General features: G+C 37.5%; 1 protein-coding gene across 4 annotated transcripts in view; it reads left to right on the plus strand.

Moving 5' to 3' along the window:
* Positions 1-23,216, plus strand: part of itfg2 (integrin alpha FG-GAP repeat containing 2) — a 70,541-nt gene that overhangs the window by 46,232 nt on the left and 1,093 nt on the right. For all 4 annotated transcript variants that reach the window (XM_088646877.1, XM_088646879.1, XM_088646876.1 and 1 more), the window contains one exon: positions 2,078-2,251. In XM_088646877.1, the coding sequence (XP_088503003.1) occupies positions 2,078-2,251 (174 nt within the window). The remainder of the gene's footprint in view (positions 1-2,077; positions 2,252-23,216) is intronic.

A 23,216-nucleotide genomic window follows, 5' to 3' on the forward strand; every position in this document is an offset into this window, starting at 1 on the left:
TAGGTTTACTTAGATGCTAAACTACCCAATGAGCAAAACAGGTTGAATGGCTCCACTCATTTGCAGATCTTTTTTTCATGCTGTATGTTCTTATGTCTTTTCGTTTTTTTCATATTAATTATCTGTTACTTCTTTGGATTGAATGTGTGAAGTAGGTTGTCTACAGTTAAAACATTATATTAATTGCCACTTCAAAGTGTCATGGCTTTAGAGCAACAAAATGTGAATAAAAGCTGTGCAAAGGTCAGAATACCTTTCCTAGGCACTGTGTGTTTAAATAATATGCCATAGTTTTTCTTGCTCGGTTTCCAAAACATTGCTGTCTGGACTTACAAGTAGTATATCAAGCTTCAGTGAAGAGTAAAATTTTTTCTGTGCCCATCTTAGTTTGTCAAGACATCAAGACAGTATTTTTATGTTTACTAAGGTTTCAGAAGAACAAGAGACTACAAATAGGAGAAGACCTAGGTCATTTGGCTTTTAGTTGCTAATTGATCTGATGGTCTCATTCAGCCTTTCTTAGGCTCATCGAATTAGTTTGGTTTCCCATTAAGTTAAATAAGTGCTCTTCACCTCGTGGGGCTGTCCATTGTGATTGCTGTATTACGTACTGAGACTGGACATCTTAAAATTGATTTCAGAGATAAAAATGGGTTTTAAGGAGCTGTTTAAGGAAATGTTGGTTAAGCAATTGAAGAGATCTATGTGACAAATTATTTTGTTGGCTGTCTGTAGAGGTTTGGTTTGTTAGAACAGTTATCGTTTTGCAAGTAGTTAAAGCCTTCTCTGTGTTCTACTCTGTTTCATCCTCAATGTACAAGAAGTTTGGTTTATTTTGTCTGGATGTTTTTGTTTGGAATTTTATTCAAATGTAATTCTTGTTTATATACTTCTATTGAGAATGTCAGGGGTCACATCTTTTCACATGGCGACATCTCAGTTCTTGAACCGCAGTGTGGAAAGACAGGTGGACAGTTGAACATCACTGAGTAGGTAATGTCACCTATTGTAGAAGAAAAATTACAGAGAGTGCAAGAGGAAAGCAAATAACAGATGAGAAGGATAGCTTTCTTGTATTCCTGTTACCTATAAGATAAGGCAGGTGCTGGTTCTGTAGTTTCTTGGTGGAGCATTGGATAGGAAGTGTCGTCAGTAGGTGGCGATGTTGTGATACTGTTGGTGACTGGCTCTTAGAAGCAGATCAGATCCAGAGAATCTGTAAGTCTGCAAATAACCATAACAGATTATCTGTTTAGTGATTAATAGAGATTTATAGATTTGTTTTCTGAGGCTAGTTCAGCTGAAGAAACAGAAAATGTCATGATGTGCCAAAGGTCTGTCACACTCTAAAGCTTCCTGCTAACTTGCCCTTCTGTGTTGGTGCTGTCTCTCCCTCCTCCCCCACAGCACTCCTTTCCATTTCTTAATGCCATGTCAGGGGATGTAATTCTGGTAGACAGGAGATAGGAATTTCAAAGCTCTAGCTTTTTGTGTGCAGAGCAGTGGAGTGATTGTTTTCATTTATTATTTTATTAGATGAGAAAAGCAGAAATTGAATTCTTACTGTCTCAGAAAAACCATCAGGTTAATCCTCTTAGCGGACCTACTGCATGCAATAAAATATACAAAACATACAAAAAGAGGAACAGAGTAAATAAATGTAAATGTTTGTCCTAATTAGTGCAAGCGTCTAGGTTAGATAGTGTTGAATCAGCAAGCTTTGGAGAAAATTGGTTCAGTGGGGGGGATGGGTGAGTACGACAGTAATGGATTTAAGCAGGGATGCAATAATAACATCTTATGGGGCACATTATTTTGTTTTGAGCTTTCAACAGCACTAAACAAAAATTCAAAAGCCTCTTCATCTTGTGCATTTAAGATATTAGACATGATATAACACTAAAGCTTCCCTTTTCTTGGTTTTCCTTTTAAAATTAAGTCTTAAACTGTGTGAAAAGTGTGTTCACTAGCGTGTTGAAAACTAGTGCCATCTCCTTTTTCTGTGGAATGGGTCTAAGCCAGCAATTTCTTTTAAAGTGCATAAAGAAATCCTCGTTCATCGCCCTTCTTGCTGCAGGTCAGTATACCTGTAAAGATGGAAGGAACAGCCCCTGCCTGGTCTATGTGAGCTTCAACCACAAGATCTACATCTACTGGAGGGTGGAGCTGGAGAGAATGGAGTCCACCAACCTGCTCAAGGTGCTGGAGGAGAGGCCAGAGTTCAGGGACATCTTGGAGAAGCTTGGTGTGGGTGAGTTGCACAGTTCATTTGCAGAGGCTTTTTTAAACTGATTCTTGAACTGGACTGTTTTTATACATTTCTGTTCTGGTTTTCTGTACCGTGTACGTAAAACAATCAGGGAGCATTATGTCGTTTAGGACAGTGATCCAAAACACACAGCAGGAATGTCTAGTATTAAAGCAGAGGGAATAAACTGGATGAAAAAGCCAGCAGAATCCCCAGATTGAAATCTAATAGAGGTGGTTGGGCACTTCCTCATAGAATACTTTGGTCATCAAAACTGACCAAAGCAAGGACTCATTATTTTCAGCTACCACTACCAGCTACAGTGTACTGTATAAACATTATGTTAACATGTTATCATTAATAATGTTTGAAAACATTATTGTACCTTGGTTATCTTTATTTTTTGAAACCATCATTTCCATTTAGTGACCTTAGTCCACATTAATATTCCACATATTATTCCAATATTATGTGGATTTAAAGAAGTATTAAAACATATTAAATAATGCTACTGTTTCACTAGCATCTAACGCACCACAAATACCATCTATCCATCTTTTTAAGGTAGTGAACGCTACATTCGGCATGCCGAAACACACAGCAGTATACGACAGTTATCTTATTGCAGATGCATGTTTTGACACACATTCTGGATGGCTGCACCTATAGGAAGTATAATATTCAGAATTTCTAGCCCTGTTTAAAATACTGTAGTATGTTTAGTAACAATATAGTATGGTAAGACCCCTGTGTGACATTAATTGATTCAGTAAGTATTCTACATGTCAAGCAAAACCTAAAAATCTGGATTGTGTTTTGGAAGTTATTGTATTTCCCCTTTTTGTTGCTTTGTTGCCGTGGTTTAGCCCTTTTTTTTATTTGCATCTCTACTTTCAGACTTGTAATCCTTTAGTGCAGGTCCCTGTCATAACATAATCCTTTACAATTTAGGTACAGTTTAATGTAATTCAGCATTAGTTTCCATTTTCCTTAGTGTTACTCTCTCACTTTCAGATGCATTGTAGACAGCATTTCATAGTAACTACTACTTTGGTTATAAAAAAAAATAAGCAGAAACATTTTTACAACTTCCACCTCACTTATTTTAGGTTAATCACTGACAGCAGGTTAATGCTGGAAGCTTAGTTTTACCTGCAGTGCTTCATTTCGGCTTAAACCTTTTAATCTATGTAACAGTTTCTTTCAGCTGTCACTTTCACTGAAGGCAAAGATTATTTTTTTCTGAATTTCACTTGTAAATAGTGGCTACACAGTATTGCATACATTCTTCATTGGAACAAGTAATAGGTTTATTCCATGCTGAAAAAAAGAAGAAAGAGAACCGAACGTTTCGTCCGTGGAGCCTTCTTCAGGTGTGAGCGACGGAATGCTGGTTTAGTGAGAGAAGCGGGCAAGTGGCCCAGGGAGGAAGAGAAGGTATGATGAAGGGATCTAGAAAAAGATTTGGAGGAAGGCATAGTGGGTCGCAGCAGCTGTAGGCGGTAGTAGTTCAGGTGGGTAGCTGCGTCACCATGCGTAGGCTGCAAAGGAACAAGTAGTAGGTTTATTCCATGCTGAAAAAAAGAAGAAAGAGAACAACGTTTCGGCCGTGGAGCCTTCTTCAGGTGTGAGCCTTAACTACATTCTTCATTGTTTTTTTACTTCACATTCTAGTTCTACAATTTTTAACCAGAAGTTTAACAACTTTGTGTTCATAAAAGGATTCATAATTCCAGTTCCTAGAGACTTTTTTTTCTAAATAAAAGACAAAAAAGAACACAATGTTGTGGACTCTGCCTCCCACTTCTCCCAGAATCTGGAAACAATCATCTATAACTGCATTATAACTGTGTTAGGCGACATTATTAAATATAATGTTCAAACAATTTAAGCAGAATATAATCTTAAAGGGTTTAGACTATAATCTAAAGGTCTTTCACCTGCACTCCCCCTATCTGTATGCAGTGGTCAGCAAGTTCTGCGGTACTTCTCATACGAAATATCTTACTCTGTTAGACAATGAAGAACATGAAGTGTGCAAACAAGCTTGCCATCTTGTCCGAATGGCAGTTTTTGTTAGTTTATGTTGTTGATAGAGTTTCTTAGGGATGTGTGTTACCAAACTGACCTGATATTGTTAGCAATCTAGCAAAAATATTTTAATTTCTTTTCCTTACTTCAAGATACAGACGTTGGAGAGATTACTTGGTTTGAAAAGTGTTGGTAAATGCAAAACAGTAAACTCATAAATGTCCTATATGTCAAAGGTTGTCAAAGTTTGACAACATCTGTTGACATCTCCCTTTCCTGCTTTCCCTGCTGGCGACCAAGGTGGTGCTGCATCAGCCCTAACTCCAATCTATTCCCTCTATCCCTGCCCAATCTTCTCCATTCACTGCCCCAGCTCACCTGACCTGATACCCTGGTGAAATGGTTTCCAATCTGTGGATTCCTCATCTGCATTTTGCTATCCGTTTAGCTGCTTTTTAGGGGTTCTACACAGAGCCAATCTTTGGAAGTGATAACTCCACCTCATTCTTCATTCTTTGCCCAAAACAATATTCTCAACAATACTAAAAAATATAAGGATACTAAGAAGTTTGAGTAGGGAGCTGCATCAGGATGCGTAGGCTGCAAAGGAACCGGTAACGTTTTATACCTTCTGAAAAACACATGCATGGAAATTGCACCAGTCTTTGTTGTATTGAGACAGTGTTGCGTCTGTGATGACACTTACAAACTCACTGAGCTCTGCTAAGTGAAATTGTTTTGTAATTGGGACTTTGTGAAATACATTTTGAAAAATTCTGTAAATTGCTTTGGATGACATCAATTAAATGAATAGAATAATGCTGAAACTGTTACAGGCTTTGCCAGCCCATTAGTTTATAGGATTTTATTATTAATGTATAATAATTATTAATTTATAATAGTTATAAATGTATAATGATTATAATAATAATAATTATTATTATTATGAATAATTATGAACATAGAAACGTCTGCTTAAGATTACACTTTTTTAAATATATTACTAGAAAATATACTTGCCATTTCTCAATGTCATTGTACATCCCAGGCCAGTAATATTAGCTGGAAATCAAATACTCTAAAAATAAGATGTTGTCTTTTAAAAATTGATAGATGTACGTAGATACTGATCATGTCATTTTACTTTGCTTTCCATTATGACTTGCACCACACTGGAACAAAGTACTCATTTTTAAGTTATAAACACACGACACCTTCCTTTTCCATGTGGAATTAACTTCTACTTGTCGATTGCTGCTAAACGCCAAGCTCTAACCTTCTTTTCTTCTAAAAATTTTTAAAATTACAATACATTGTCTGTTTCACTAAAATCAGCACACTTAATTATTACAATTACATAATATTTTAATCCCTGTCATTTAATAATGTGTAGAACAAAATTAAGTATACAGTACTTCATCTTTCACCTCAGATTGTGAAGCTCTGCTTTAAAGAACCAGCTTTTCCTGTTTTGATGTACCTTCAAATAATGTCCAATCTGTCCGTTTTCTAATCACTTCGTCCAATTCAGGAAGCTGGAGTCTATCCCAGTAAGCAGTAGGCGCAAGACAGTATACACACCAGACAGGATGCCAGTCCATCGCGGGGCACACAGACACAACAATGCACACACTCACACAAGGGCCAATTTTATCAGAAGCCATTTAAGCTACCAGTATGTTGTTGGACGGTGAGAGGAAACCAGAGCACCCAGTTGAAACCCAAGTGAACACATGGAGAACATACTGTACAAACTTCATGCAGATAGCACCCCAAGTCCAGAATTGAGCACATGGCCCAAGTGCTGTGTGACTGCAATGCTGACAATTGTGCCACATAATGTGGTACATAGTACATAATGGCCCATTTTCTTTAAATACAATTAGTGTGTTTGTGTATTTGTATATTTGTATATCGTGTATGTAAATATTTTACATTAAAAACATGAACGCTCAAAGTTAATAGTTTAATGAGTGAAAGAAGGTAAATGTTAGCAAAACCTGCAAAGAAAAGTAAAAAAAAACTTAATATGTTGATTGCATTATTCAATCCCCTGAGTCAAGATGTGGTGGAGGCACCTTTGGTACGAAGTCCTGCCTATTAAAATATCTGCTACAGCACCTTACCCCCTGCAGTGTCATGTGTGGATTTTAAACTATGGCGTAAGTTTTGGTCTTGAGAGCTGTGTTCTGTAGCTGCTGATCAGTATAATTTCAAGGGAGATTTTTAAAAAAAGTTTAAATGATGCCACACAGCATCCCTCTTCATCCCAGACAGGATCAGTCAGGCTCAAGTAAAGTAAGGCCTTCATGGTACAAAGTATCACATTCTGTTCTCAAAAGAAAGCCACTGTTACACAAGCAGCTTGAGAACATGCCCTTGTGAGATGTGGTAATGTTAGGATGAGCCCGTAGGAATTGCATCAAGTGTGGTCCCAGGATTTGATCAGTGTAATACGATGCAATCAAACCCCTATCAATCACTATAAATGGTGTTACAGTATATAGTGACTAGACACTCCTGGCCAGACCATCACACATAGACCTCCCTATTGATCTTGACAAGGTGCCATGCCTCGTGTTCTCCCTGATCGTGGCCTATCATTGATGAACTGTCTCCAGCTGTAATGTCTTGCCAGGTTAGAAATTATGGGCTGTAGTGTAGTGTAGTCCACCCAATGGCACAAATATATGGATACCTTAATAATCAGACCATATTCCTTTCTGTGCTTTTTTCCTACATTTTCAACATGCTTGACATTTAACTAGATGATTCGCCTCATGACCTGTGTCCAATTAACTTTCTCACTAATGAGGTGATTTAGTGCTTATGCAACAGCCAAAGCCACTTGAGTGCATTATACTCTGTGATAAGTGATCCATTAATCAAAATCACACCAAAAACATTTATTCAGTATCCAAGATCTGTGTACTTTATTTTTAAAAAAGCATACATGCATAGAATAAGTGTTTTAGATGCTCAGTATACTTTAAACATTGTATAATAATTTATTTTTTCTACTTTATATACTGTATGGTATACTTTGAGGCATTAAAACTGAACAAATTATAATGGTTACAATACTTACTGTATTTGTTGGGTCAGCACATGTCTGTGCTGTAATAAGAGCTCTTTGAAGAAAATTCAATGTACACCCTTAGTTACTCCATTTTGTATAACACTGCAAAGCTAAAATCCAGTATGGCTTCATCTTATTACTGTATTATATAGCCAGCAGCCATATCACCCTGCAACTCACAACTGGCAACCCACTGAAGCTAAGCAGGTGTGAGCCTGGTCAGTACCTGGATGGGAGACCTCCTGGGAAAGACTAAGGTTGCTGCTGGAAGAGGTGTTAGTGGGGCCAGCAGGGGGCGCTCACCCTGTGGTCCATGTGGGTCCTAATGCCCCAGTATAGTGATGGGGACACTATACTGTAAACAGGCGCCGTCCTTCGGATGAGACGTAAAACCGAGGTCCTGACTTGGTCATTAAAAATCCCAGGGCGCTTCTCGAAAAGAGTAGGGGTGTACCCCGGTGTCCTGGCCAAATTTCCAATTGGCCCTTACTAATCATGGCCTCCTAATAATCCCCCTCTATGAATTGGCTACATTACTCTGCTCTCCTCCCCACTGATAGCTGATGTGTGGTGAGCGTTCTGGCGCACTATGGCTGCCGTCGCATCATCCAGGTGGATGCTGCACATTGGTGGTGGTGGAGGGGAGTCCCCATTACCTGTAAAGCGCTTTGAGTGGAGTGTCCAGAAAAGCGCTATATAAGTGTAAGCAATTATTATTATTATTATTATTATTATTATCATCCACAACAGCAACACATTGCAGAGCAAGGCAGTAAGTCACAATAATGAAATGCACAGTTCTTCATTATTTTGTTTTTTTGTTTGACATAGTGGAAATTGTATTCCACCACATCAAAGATAAGTGATGTAGGTTAAGATTTACTTGTATTATTACCATTTTTTACTTCTTGACAGCTCAAAAAGTGAATTAATAGTATGTCTTTTTAGCAATAACTTTCTAATATACATATTCTATCATTACTACCGATATTAGTTATAAATATTATATAATTATTATTGCTTCTACTTATTTTGCTCTGAACAATTTCTCTCAACTTTGTATCCATTTCTATTCAGTCTGCACTGCAGTTGCTGAGCTCCTACAGTCTGAACAAGCTGTGGCGTTGGCCACAAACTTTGCTTGCTTTATTTTACCAATTGCAATATTACAGTTTAAGTCTCTTGATTCCAGGATCACTAATCCTAAATAATACCTAGCCACCCCTAATCACCACTGTCACTGCAAGCATCTTTGATACACAAACATACCAGAAATTAACCCCATGGGAGAAAATGCACTCTAACTTCTTATTAAATAATACAATAATTGAATAATATTCACCCTGTGAGACTATAAGTATTTGTCACGATCATAAGTCCCTCCACTTAAGGGCGTTCCAGCCCTTTCTTGTTTGTATTGATTTTCCCGCACCTTATCCTGTTCCAGCCCTTCCCTTTAAAAGCCAGAGGCCCCCACCATTCCAGGCTCAGCTTTGGAAGATGGACGCCTGGAAGCCCGCCTACCAGTGAGGGGCTCCTGACCATCTGGGTCCGGGACTGGGGGTGCCTGGTCCCGTTATTCCCTTTTTCTTCCCCCGACCCTTCGCCGGATCCCGCTCTGGCTTTTAACTTCTGTCGTGTTTGTCAAGGATGGATTACCCGGCTCTGGACATTTGCATTTCCTTGGATATTCTTACGGACTCGCTTCGGACTTGTTTACCTTGTTCACCCCGCCCAAGCACCAGCGCACATTGGACACGCCTCCCTGTTCTTCTTCCAGCCTCGATCCTAGTCTTTTTTCCCCCTGTTTGTCTCACCCCCCTCCGGATTCTGCTGCATAGGGTCCTGAAAAATGCTTCGTGACAGTATTAGAGGCCCCATTTTGGTGACCTGTAGTGGCATGTTCATGTTCATTGTAGTGTCTCCATGGAATAGCATACCACAATACCTGTGAATTCAACAATTATTAGCAGTGCCTGTAAAATTATTCCTAATTATAAACATAAAGAGTGAATAACATTTATTACCTAACCAGCTCAGCGATCATATATAAATCATACAGTATAACTCAACAAAAAGATGGCAGTGTCCTCTAGCACAGCTGATGTATGAGAATTATGAATGGTTGCTTGAAGTGGACATACTTCAGACTGATCACAAAAGGTTAAATGTTAAAACACAATCAAGTTTACATATTATATGTTTTAAACAGGGCTTCTTATGAGAAAATAAGTTATTAGATGTCATATCATATACACATAAAACAGTACACTAATACAATGTATTGTAATGGAATCAATATTTCTCACAGAAGAACTAGTCAGTTAATAGTTGCTTTACATTATGTCAAATGTTTAATTCTAAATAATAGTAAAGCCTGATACCAGCTTGTTATAGGCAATTTATAAAATTAATCACACACAGTGGCCCAGGGAAATAAACTTTGGTCATGTACTGTAGCTTCTTTAATTTTCCATGAACAATTTGGTGGTGATGAAATAAATAGGCAATGTATGATAAATAGCTTTATTTATTATAGGCAATAAATAAATAGCTTTAAATGACAAGAATTTGTTAGACAAGTGGAAACACACAAAATACAAACCACAGAAACATGTGCTATAGTGAAATCTTAGCACCCATCATCCTCAGAAATGAGCAGTCTTTATAAGGGTTCATGTTGCTTTCATCAGCTAAATCCAATTTATGCTAAAAATAAGACAACCTTTGGTTTCTGACAAAAATGCATCCGCATTTACTGACTGACTTAAAATGTAAATTGTTCTACCAATAAGAAAATGTAGCTTATTTCCTTATTTTTACTCTTCAATGCTCAATAGCTGATTTTGGTTAATCAAGAAGGAATTCAGTGGTGAAGATTGATTGTGAGCTTGCTTTTTACTGTCTTGTCACTTCTCTCACTGACTCAGAAATAGTCAGACAAAGGCCACACCCTTTTATCTTGTATCTTGGGTTTGTATCTTGGTTTTCACTGATTTACAATTAACAATTTTGATCAAGATGCCTTGCTTTGTAGCCTTTGTTTGTAGGGATATATCTGCTGAAGAATATGCCTAGACCTTTCATATATAAATCAAATACATTTAATTAACATGTAAATACATTTTCTGTAGAGTATGTAACTGTTCAGTTAATATCATCAAAGGTATAATGTAGGATAATCTAACTAATGAGATAAATTTAATATAATCACCTGAACGTTAGCCCATCTACCATTTAATAATTTACCAATTAAATTATTACTAGCATTACATATGGGATGTGATTTAAATTAATACATTGCAGCAATATTTAAAGTGTTTACTGCAACATTGTTTGCATTCTTGTTAGCCAGTTTTCGTAGTTAATAATTGTTGTATTGCAGTCACTAAAGTATTAGTTACCATAGTACTTGTAGATACATAAATATCAATAGTAATGTCTGTTCTGGAGATCTCCATAATCATTATCTGCTAACATGTCACAGACTTTGTTGTCTGTGATTTTGAACAGGATGAGAAGATAAATTTAAAGATCTTTTAAAAAAATCATAAAAGCAAAACCATTGTCTTAATTCATAACTGAAAACATTTTTTCCACTCACAAATATGTTAACTACACGTTTTTCATCTGGTAGTGAATAAAACTTGCAAATTTGCAATCTGTTTTCACATCACATCAGAAACACTAATTAGCTGTTTACTCAGTCTGATCAGTCTCTGGAAAACATCACATTTTTATTACACTTTATATCTTGGGAAATATGTAAGAATTTACATGTTTATTTCTCTGCATTTAAATTAAAATGTAAAACCCCATCATATTCTAGGGATTATGGAATGATGTTGACATGCTTGACATAATACATAATATGATGCATATTTCTGCATTATTATGTCATAGTACATGAAGATGATAGTCAATTGGAATTTGAAATGTTTAAATTGTGTAAATTCTGGATAGTAGAAGAAAGCACTGTAACAGCTTAGCTCTATGTTAGGAGGCAGTATATGAGAGCAGTTTAATGACAGATGCATGGCTTCAATGTAGCTCTGCTATATATTATGCAGTGTTTAAATATTAGTGGTAGCAACAACATGGTCTCTCACATTATTTCTCAGATAAATATTTGTGAGAAGTTTGCCATTACAATTTAACAGTTCTGTGAATCGTGTTTCTAGAAGTTCACTAAATACGCCCCCCATGGTGTTGTGGTCTTGTGGATCACATTTACTTTTAAAGACAGTTCAGAGACAAGAACTTTCCTATCTGTGCTGTTCATCCTGGTTCCATGTAGGCGATCTGACCATTCTCTTTCAAAATAGTTTCAAACATTTCAAACCCCCAACAATTTCGACAGAGAAAAATAATTATATTCCACAGCACTATGTTACAAGACTCCATTCATATAGGACAAAAAATCCACCTCAGATTAACTCTCATTTCTCAAAACTACACCTTAATATTTTCCTACCTTAATGCAGAGAACCTACAGTATGTGTTGTTGTAATTCCAGTGTGAAAAATTATTTCCTAATTCCTTCAGTGAAGAATTCTGGAGAACAATTTTCTTGGTAATGATGAAGAGGGCTTGGAGGCCTTTTTGGAACATTTGTTTTGCTGTCACAAGTCCTCTCCCCCCAATTACCCCCAACTACCAGGTTGAGGCAGTGGACCATAGAAAGAGTTTTGGCATTACCATAAGGGATTCCTGAACAATACTCAGCAGTGAACCGGTAAGCCTGTAATGTTCTGAGAAGCCTTCTTGTAACCAAAGTGTTCTTCTTATTTAACTTCATGCACAGGAGCATGGTCAGTGACCAGGATGTGTTTTATTTCAAAAAAATAATACCTGAATACAATAATACCAAAAATACAATATTTAATTTTGGGTAACACTTTCCTTCTGAAGTAGAAAACAGGATGGTCTCCCCCTTCTCTCACCTGTGATAAGGATGCTCCTAACCTTTTCTGTGAAGCATTGATCTGCAAGAAGTGCTTATTAAAAAGTAGGCACCACTAGTCCATTTCTCAACTCAGTACTTGGCTAATGTGGATTCTACCTCAGTGATCCAATGAATGGTGTTAGGTGTCATTATCTTACCTGTGTAGTGTGCTCTCTGAAGGCACAGTTCTGTAGGGTTTGGGCATTTACTGGGACAATTATTAATTGTAGCAGTAAATCACAAAATGATTCTTTTGATGGCCTTAGAATCCAACCATGTGATAACTCAAACAACGCACACACACAGGTACTGGGAGCTGTCCCTTATCAAAGGAAAACATCTTTAAATCAGCCTGCATGAATAGTTTCTCTGTGGCTGCACCACAGAGATGAAGGGAGAGATGAGGCCTCATTTGGGAAAGCACAGCAACACTTAATTCTGTCTTATTAACAAGCATTGCCGCTACACCTGTAAGGGTCTGTTAGCATGCTATCCCTCTTAACCAAACCTGAATGACCTGAACCTTCTCAATGTGTGGTTAGATGTGACTGAATATTGGGTATGGGCAGACCTCATCCTACTTTTTTGTGAGTATACAGCTAACCTAGTATTTCCAGGCTGTCAAAAACCTTTTAATGGTGCTGATGAGGTGTAATCCATTCTTCAGTGAAAAATATCACATCTTCAACACAGGCTGAAGTATATGCCACATGGGTTGTAAAAGTCTGTCCATCACATGCTGAAAGCTAACTGTGGGTCCATGTAAGGCAAAAGGCAGGTGTTTACACTGGTATAGCCCTATTGGTGTTAAGCAGTCCTGGGCTTAGTCTCGTACTAGTGGAATTTGATTATGCCCTTTTTTGAGATCAGTAGTGTTGAGATAGTTGGCTTTCCCAGACTCTCAAATCCATTGTGTTAATGGGACTAGCATGAAATGTACTGTAGAGACCCCATTAAGCTTCTGTAGGTCATTACAAAAATGTCAGATTTCTTCAGGTCTGGAGATGAGAACAATGATGCTGAACCCCAGGTCAAAACATTCTTTAGTGACGTCGAACTCTGACATCTTTTCAACTTCCTGCCGCATTTCAGGTCTGGTAGCCTCCGTGTAGTGGTTCACGAACAACAGCACTAAGTGAGAGGTGGTGTTATCAATGTAATTTTGTAATTCCCCGAATCCTCCCAATGTTTGAAAAAGCAAGTTGAAAAAAACACAGTAGAATTGTGTTGTAGGAAATTGTAAGTAGACACTCTCTGTTCCTCTGATAAGTCAGTCAAAACTACAGAGTGTGCATGAAGTGAAGCACATTCACTTCCATAAGCAGGGTCTGGCTATTCTCACTGATCAGTACCTTTCCAGGTCTTTAATAGGTTTCAGTGGTAGATTTGTTCTGTCTTCCTCTGATATGGTTGGTACATTTGATATTTTCCTGGTCCTGTTTGTTTAATTACCTCACAAGGTCCCTGCCACGGGGCAGACACTTTGCACTTACTCAGTCCCCATATTGAAACTGCCTGGACTGAACCCATAGGCTGGAATCAGCATTTTCAGCCTAGGCCTTCTTCAAGTGCTACTGTATGTAACCACTGGAGTTAGTGGTTTGCATGATCAAGGAGGGTTCTGTCGGTCAGCTCATGTTTCTCACTTCTGAGGTGATATAAAGAATGACATACAGTGATTCAAAGGGGGGGGGGAATCCCATTGAGGGTTGTGTTACCTCCCTGATGACAAATATTAACAGAGAAAGTTGTAAAATCCAATGATTTATTGGTTTGAATTAAAATAATTTGAAATTGGGACAGGACAAGCAATACCTGTAAGTAGTGAGAAATTGATCATGATACACAGTGATATACACATATGTCTTCCAAAAATACAATATTTAATTTTGTTAAATACAATCATAAAATATGCCAGTACAAGTGTATATACGAATCAGTCTGCTGTGATTGATCTGTGACACTCAAATGACAGATGAATCTCTTAGGATTGCTGGAGATGCGGTACTAGTAATAATATAGGGTTAAAATCCATTGATTTTAAGACTTGGTTTAGTGTAACCTTGGAATAATCAGGCCCATATCAAACATCAGCATTCATAAACTCTTAAAAGTAAATAAATATTCAATTATGAAATGTTCAATTACTTTCCTGAATTAATCTTTATCAAACATGTTTGGAATAATAACTTACTTCTCAAGTGTAAGAATGTGATAATTGAATGTATGATTATTAAAATATTGAAACTGAGAACACTTGATATGTATTTTGGCTTGTCTAGTCATCATTCACTGGCTCTGTTCCAAAAGATGTCTTGTTGGCACAGGAAGAGAGAAGTGACTTCTGCTTAGCATTTTGCTGAAGTTCACTTCTACATGAATATAGTCTCAGGACTTGGAAAACTATCTCAATTGAGACTTATATGGGCACAAACTTACAAAGTCTCTTCACCTGTGTTTTGGAGCTGCTACACTGAGAATCCATTGACGTTCATGCTGTTGACAAACGTCCAACTGTATTATTTTAGTGATCAGGTAAAAATATAATTGGGAGTTTGTCATAAAATTTATCTTATTGCAGAGGAAGTCTTGGGCAGAATTTTGGTTTACATATGTAAGGTCTCTCTGCCTAGCAGTTACTTTCAGCTAAGTTTGATGCAGTTTCTATACATGTTGTTCCTGTCAGGTTTCCAGGATCCCAGAGAGCATTACTTGTGCAGCAACTTTTTAGTCATGTAGTCATGGCTGGTGATTTGATGTGCCGTCATCAGGTGTAGTGGGCATTGGTGAATCACTCTGGTGCTGTCAGCGAATTTATGATATAATATTTCCCTGTCAAGTCCTTGTCTTGTCTTGATGTGCTACTAATTTTCTTTAAAAAAAATTAAAACGCTTTGATTTTTTTATTAATACCGTTGCAAAAATAAACTCTAGTCGTGTTCATTGGTAAATGTTTTTTTTTTCACTTTTTAAAAATAATATTTTTGAAAGGGGCCTGTAAAGGCTTCTTTGACCAGCTTTCCCCCAAGGCATTTGTTATGTGATAATATAACACAATACAACAACCTTGACCCTTATGCTGTGCAGAACCTACAGTATCTGTGTGTGATGTAGCTGATGCCTGTGTTACTGATACCTGTGTGGTGTACGAGAGTCAGATCACTGTTTACTCCATGTTAACAGTGTGGGCAGCAGCAATAAGGTTTGAGCCCTGTGATGTGCAACAATCTGTGTAGTGTGAACAACTCTCTCCCTGATCATTGATGACTGTTGAATTAAGCCGGTGAATTGTCTCACACTTGTTTGAGAAAATAGTGTGGGAAGGGTGATACCTTCTGAAAGTGACATGGATATAAATAAAGTGTGCTAAAAATGACATCTGTTCTTTTGTGGGGGTGCAATAACGTGGGACCATAGCATGCATTCAGTAGATTGGCAGTTCAGAGGCATAGCCAAGGGAATCTGATTCTGTTAGTTGCTTTTACTGAAGATATACAAAACAAAACATAATTCAGTTTACGCATTAACTTGGTAAACCAAGTGATTTTTACTGCTGCCTTTTTTTACTTTAGTGATTTTAAAATACTCAGACACAGGAGTTGGCTGCATTTTTTTGGTTTTATTATTAGGACTCTTCACAAAGAGGAAAAAATGTCATGGTGAAGTTATTTCACAAAAGCCATTAATGGAAATAGAAGGAAGAAATAGAATAGAATACTGTATATGGCTCTAGAAGAAGTTGCTGAGTAGAGCTGGCCAATTACTTCTAGGTTAGGGCTGGCCTTCATCAGCCTTCTCTTCCTGATCAGCCACCTGTTCAGGAACTGTAGGCTTCCTGAAATGTAGCCTCCTCTTCATGTGGTGAGAAAGATGCACCACTGTTCTGACTGTGGCTAACACTTCTTTAAGGTATGGAGCCTGCATCATGTCAAAATGTTCAATGGCTCTGAGGGGAGGGCATGTGTGGGGAGTCTACTCACATCCTCTTTCTCCCTTAACTACACAGGAATTTTATTTTTGAAGAGTAAAGATAAAGTGAAAGGCTAAAATAGAAGACCTGAGATAAAAATATATTTTCAATTATTTTTAAAACGAATAAATGGTCATTTGCTGGGAGCTTTATTGGTAACTAATAAAGCTTAAAAATCAAATTGCTCAGTTTAAACTTTTTACAGTTTAAACAAGTTTACATGGCAAACAAACATAAAACAGAATTACAAGTCAAACAGGTGGAGGTGTATGCTGCAGTCAGTCAGAGGTAATAACCTCAGTAATATCCAAAAATAATTACAAAAGGGAAAATATAATTATCATGTTAACTGTAAAGTATTAGATAATGAAGGTCAGTATGACTGAGAGAAAAAAAGTTTTCTCATTCCTTCATGATCATAGCACAGTATAGCAAACATATGACTCAATAATTTATAAACTGAAAACGGCAAACACACATGAAAAAGTGTAAAAACATCAGCTGATTAATTAATTAGGAAGTCAGGTGTTGGACCAAATTGTGGAGGTCTCAGAAGGTTAACAGTCAACGTATTTGTTTAGTTTTTGTTCACTTAACTTTTGTTTAATGTTACATATCTTACCCCTAGAAGTCTTCAGTTTAAGCATTTAGGTTGTGACTTAAAAGATACGTTTAATATAATATGGATATATCTTTTTGTTTTTTTTATCTTTTTCTCATTAACAATCATTCATTCACAATGGGGACATGTGGGAGCAGGCAGTTAAAATACCCTGATGTCTGAAGGAGAGGATAGCAGGCTAGGCTGACATGACCCAGCAGTGCTTTAGTGAAGAATGACAGACAGAACAAATTCCATCTGTTCTTGTCTGCATGTTTAGACTGATCTGGAGGTGTCACAGGTGGCTCTGGAGAACCTGAGGAATGTCTCCAAGCTGACAAGTGTGGGAAGAATATTTCTGCCTACCCAGTCCCATGCCTCTAAGTGGACCAGTTATTTATAATTGTTGGTACAGTTGTGGGTAAAATGTCTAGTTCTGTTTCCAGAATTAGTTGCATAATTTTGTTTAGAAGAAGAGTGTTTCATTTAAGCTGAACTGTAATTAATTAAATGCTGTTCTGTAAATATTTTTTGCTTTGTCTATTATATTTTTCAGGGGCTTGTACTGAGGAGAAAATCACTTCCATTTAAAAAAAATAAAGTGATCTAGTATGCACTCTGGTCCATATTAGCACTGTTATATACATCTGGAAAAATATAATTGGATGGAAAGTGATTTATTACTCAGTTTTATTCTGGCTTCAACAACAAGGTGGTAGGAACGTGCAGTTCTATTATGAAAGAGTAACTGCATTTTCTACAGTAGAAAAACTCATATAGTAACAGTGAAAGAAATTGTGCATGTGTAAAATACAGAAACATGACTGACAAAAACATAATTTTAGAATTTTAATGAAGCTTTTTTTTAGAAGGGAAGAAGTACTTCTTACTCTACCAAGAATTTTGTCTCCTCAGTCTTACGGAAACAGTGTTCTTAGCTCTGAATACAGGCTAGTCCCAGCCATGACTGGTTAAAAAGAGCCATATTCATTTATTATAAGGAATATACAGTAGTGACAATTAGAATTTGTTTGCTTGGTTTCCTTGTTTAGTGAACATCCAGCTTTGTGTGAGTGAAGAGCCTAGCAGTGCACATAGCCCGTGATGTAAATCCTGACCCCGTTCACCGCAGCCGTGTTTACTAGGAAATCTGGGAAAGGAGCTGAACTGAAGCGGCATGCTGATAGCTCTTTACATGAAAGGTCATGTCAGATGTGCTTTGCGTTACTCGCTGCTTCTCCTGCAGGCTGTTTAGGGGACTAGAGCGCTGAGTGACCTAGTTGGAGGATGAGAAAAAGAAACTAGCATGCATGAGTCTTTAGGAACACTGTGTTTAATGTATTGCTTTTGTCTCACATGAAATCCAAGCTCTTAGAAAAGGATCCGTACTCTGAGGCTGAATAATTGCATCTGATTTTGACAAAAACAAAATTAGAATGTGATTCTTTGTTTCCATCCGAGGGAGAATGACAGTGCGTGCACACAGAGTTTGATTTTTCTTGATGATCTCTTAGACAAGTCACTGAACAAACGGTGATGTTCCTCAAATAAAGTTTTAATAAGCATTTTGAGAGGGATTTATGTACAAGTAACAATGACTGTGAAGGGCTGTTAATGGATGGTAGAAGAGCCAGCCATTGTTGATGTTGAAAGACTATGATCATTAATTCCCTTGCCTTACCTTTTGTGTTATTTTATAATGATACGTCCTATTTGTAGAACATCAAACAGATTTTCTTATTAAACTGCTATACCAATAACTTGTATAACAGTATGATTTCATTGGGAATCAAAGCTTGCTTCTAAAGGAGGCTCCTAAGTACTGTACTGTAGCTCTTTTAGTAAAAGCCTTTGTCTGATATGAGTTTGATTACCTAACATGCACAACATTGTTACTAGAGTGCTGAGTTTATTGCTCAAAGTCACAAAAATATTCCCTATTTTTTATGAGGAACCAAAGTTAAATAGTATAGCTTACCTGTCTATAAATACTGGGTTCTGTTTTGTCTGTATTTTTTACTATTTACTGTTTTTTTCAGTCAGTATTAGCCTACCATGAGTGACTGTTGCTGTTTTGTTAATAGATTAACCTAATGCACGATTGGTTGAGTACCACAAGACCCTGATGGTTTATCTTAAGTGCTTCTAGTACCTGTAACTCTCTTCCATAACTCTGAGATTTACCCATCTCATTGAGGTGTAATCCACTTTGTCTCTTGAATTAGTCTTTGCCGTAGAAAGGTTTCTTCAGCACTCAGACGTGTTATGTTTAAAGATTAAAAACAAAACTACAGTTCTTCATGATCTTGGCATGGTGCAGGCAGGATTCCTAAGAAACTACTGATTATGTCCTTCTCTTTCATGTTTTTTTCTATGGTATTTTTCTTTTTCTTAGAGTGTTGTTTATGCCAGTGTCATTTGTCCCAATATGGACAACATCATTTGGGTCTTCATCTGCCTTTACCAGGAGACAGTCTTGCTCTTTGGGCAGTGTTTAGCTACCTCAGCTCAAGGGAAGTAATGCTTTTGGAATCAGGGTCCTTGATCTTTATCTCATTTGCAAAAGATTTTAATAATTCATGTGTGATAACTTGCTTTATTCTTTGTTTGGAAACAGAGGATCAATGCAAATCAGGATGTGCCTGTCGGTTCTCAGTCCCAATGAATGTCAAACACCAAACAACATCAAGTTTGTGGAAAGTTTTTCCTTGTTAGTATTTTACAAGTATTTGACTGTTAATGACAATGGGTGCAAGGTGGGGCACAGCCAGACACAATCACGCACACACTCACACCAGGGCCAGTGTTTCCAAAAGCCAAATAACCTAGCAGTATGTCTTTGGATTGTGGGAGGTAACTGGAGCATCTTGAGGAAACCCACATGAATATGGGGAGAATATACAAACATCACCAGGGAGCGCCTCAGGATCAGAATTGAACCCAGGGTCCCAGTGCTGCATGCTGCTGATTTTTATATTATAATTTTAAGTCTGAAAATATTTTTTTTTATGGAAGAGATCGCATAAAGTCAAAATTAACTTTCTAACAGGAATGACATTACCCCTCAGCCTTGATTAACATTCAGTTAACAGATGTGTATAAAACTGTAATCTGAGTACTGAAATTAACAGCAGACATGAAAACACCTTTAGACCAAGGCATCATGGTTGGTGTGTGTGCCCTGGTCACACACAGTGGGCGTTAACTGGGCAAAGATGCTGGATTCATTGTTTCTTGCCTGCTCAGTGCATGACAGATGGTGAATCTGCCCAGGAGTGACAGGACCTGAATTAATGACCCTATTACAGCTGTCAAGGGAAACCAGCTGGTGAACCATTTTGTGTTGGAGAGTATTGAAAGCAAATAATGAGCCTTTTCTGTTATGGGTGTGTTTTATTTATTTAGCCATTTTCCCACTCCTTTTGAGCAAGACGGTCTTGTTTTGTGCTTTTATTTCAGCACCGATTTAAAAAAAAAACTGATTTTATTAGGTGACATGCTTGAGTGAGACAACCCAAAGAAATGAATTTATATTGATTATTTTCTATGCCATTATCTGTCACAGTCACTGCATTTCCTTGAATTGAGAATTACTTCACTATAAAATTACCTGGTATTGTCTTTAATCCAATCAAAATTATCCATTGCTTGGTTGTTAATAATTACAGATTTTATTGAAATGCCTTGTACCTTTGAAGTTCAGTTTAAAGTATTGTTGAAAGCAGGAAGCATAAGTTTAATGTAGTATTTTAACTGGAGATGAAAGTTTGCATGAATGATTTTCTCATTTTTTCAAATTTAATTAAATTTAAAAGAAAATCCAAATTACATTTAGGCAGCAGGGAGGGAATATTCCTGCCTCTGGCAGACAGTTAAAAATATCATTTGCCAATTATAAATTTTAAGCTGCATTCTCCTTTAAGTTTTGAATAACAAACTGTTTATTCTTTTTGAAACCTTATAATTTGGAATTAAAAATGCACCTGAATCTCCACTTGCACCCGCATAAGGAGAGTGAGCATCATGCCAGATCTCCTCTGTCATGGGCATTGACATGTAATTCAAATATTTGTGGGGGGTGCTAGCCAGAGATTTAATATGTGGGCCTGTGACATACAATACCCCACCAATACCCCATTTCTGTGAAGTTTTGTGTGACCTGGGATTACAGTAGAATCAATGAAGACTCTGCAATAATGTGTCATCTTAAGAGTTTTGAAGGGAGCTTTCCTGAGCATATAGACGATTCTTTTACTGGTTTCTCTTTGACCTGCTTTGTCAGTTACCCTATCTGGGGTTGTAGATCAAATTCTTATATCCTTACAGAGTGTATAAAATGAGACTGGGATTTACACTGGTTTGTCCAGGCTTCTTTGCTGCCCACTTCATTTAGACTTGACAGGTGGAATCTTTTCTTGTCTTAGACAACTCCATCTTTTGATACATCAGATCCCCAACGGCCCCCTCATTCTCTGTTCCATCTCTTTTCCCGGATTTATCGGGGCTTTCAGGAAAAGGGAAAACAATCAGCTTTTCAAACTTTTTCTGTAGTCTTTTCCACTGCAAACTCTTTTGGGTGATTGCCCTCTGTGTCTGCTTCTGTAACTTAGTCCTTCAATCTCTCAGCAAATGTTTTTCTCTTCTCTCCCTCTCCTGCTGCTACCTACCCCTTCACACGTCCTTCTGTCATAAGGAAGAAACCCATCTGCTTGTTTATCAAGACATTGACATCCCTCAGCTGCCATCTCCTGTCTGTGGTGGCATCATGGTCTATCCTCACTTGTCTCTCTGTCCTGCTCCTACTGCAGGATGGCATCAGTATCTCTTACAGAGGCATTCTCACCCAACTGTTGCCTCTCCTCTTGGAGTTTTCTTCCCATATGTTCTCGATCGTTTTCTCTCAACCTGCTGATCATTTCAGGGCTGTTAGCTGTGAGCCTGCCTTGAAGCAGCACTTTCAGCCACTTTTTCTGCTGTCACATTTAAGTTATTCTCTGTGTTTGATCTCTCCTGCCTAGTCGACAACTGTATCAGAGCCACTGACACGGGAGCAGGCAGAATCCATTTTATTCTTAGTTGATTTTCCCTGGTTGAGGCTTAGATCAGATTTGATTTGATAGCGAGGACCACTGGTGTCTCCCAGGTAAACATGCAACAATACTTCTACTTCAATAGTGCCTTACAGCACAGATAGCATCCATGGAAGGTAGGCAGGTATCCATACTAAACTATCATTTTTAGGCAATCAAAGGGCATTACTTGAATAGTATACATTTATCAGTAACACGCCATGCATCATATCCTGTTCTCATAATGCTTCTGCTAGTGTGCATGATTCTCCGTGGTTGTACATCTGCTGCTGGGCAGAAAAATGTTTAAAAATATCTATTCATATTTATGCCTGGGAAGCATTCTCAGTCCATTTAACATCATTTGTTAATGTAAACATGGTTAATGGATTTGTGTTCTCTTTCCCAATGTGCAGTGCTTTTTTAAAATATTATTTTCCCCTGTATAGTCTTGACTTGTTTAAATTATTAAGTCATTTTTGCACATTTGTACTGTACTTTCTCTAGTGCCTTTACTTTATGTGTGAAGGACTTAAAAGCTTATGCTGTTCTGAAATTACTTTATTCTCTCCTATCAGCAAAACTGCGTAGCCACAGGATGCAACAGGTCTGAAGGTTCAGGTTCAGCACCGTTAGTGAAACTCATGATTTGAGACACATTACTTTCATTGCCACCCTCTGTTTGTAGAGGATATTTAAGGTGATTTGATTTGCCCCAGTTAATTTGCTACTTAATGTTCAAGCCTATTACAATCAATTGTAGTGACGTTACCAAACCAGCAAATGAGACAGTATGTTAAGGCGCTTTCAATAAAAGAGTTGTAGAAAAGTGTTAGGATGGTTCTATGTATCTTGTAATAGCTTAAAGAGTCTCTGTTGTCCTTTTTTATAAATTATGTTGCAGCATTTGACCCAGCTAAGGTTTTTGCCTATGACCAGTCCCAAGTACTTGTAGTCATTGTCAATTTCTATAGCCTGACCATTAATTACAGGAGGTTGGAGGGGTGTTGCATTTTTCATAAAATCAATGGTCAGCTCCTGTTCACACCATTTAGCAAAGTCCCTTAATAGCCTGACCAGGGCTGTGTCATCAGCAAATTTAATTAGATGTCTATTTGTGTGTTTGCTTCTACAATCGTGAGTATAGAAAATGTACAGTAAGAGGAACAAAAGACAGCCCATTGAAAATAACATCAATAATAACAAACACTAAACCATTGCTTAAAGGAGAGTGAAAAATATGTAAATATACAAATATTGTTGTCTTTCTTCA

Source organism: Lepisosteus platostomus, chromosome 9 (genome assembly GCF_059453375.1).
Source record: "Lepisosteus platostomus isolate fLepPlt1 chromosome 9, fLepPlt1.hap1, whole genome shotgun sequence".
In the NCBI taxonomy this organism is placed as follows: Eukaryota; Metazoa; Chordata; class Actinopteri; order Semionotiformes; family Lepisosteidae; genus Lepisosteus; species Lepisosteus platostomus.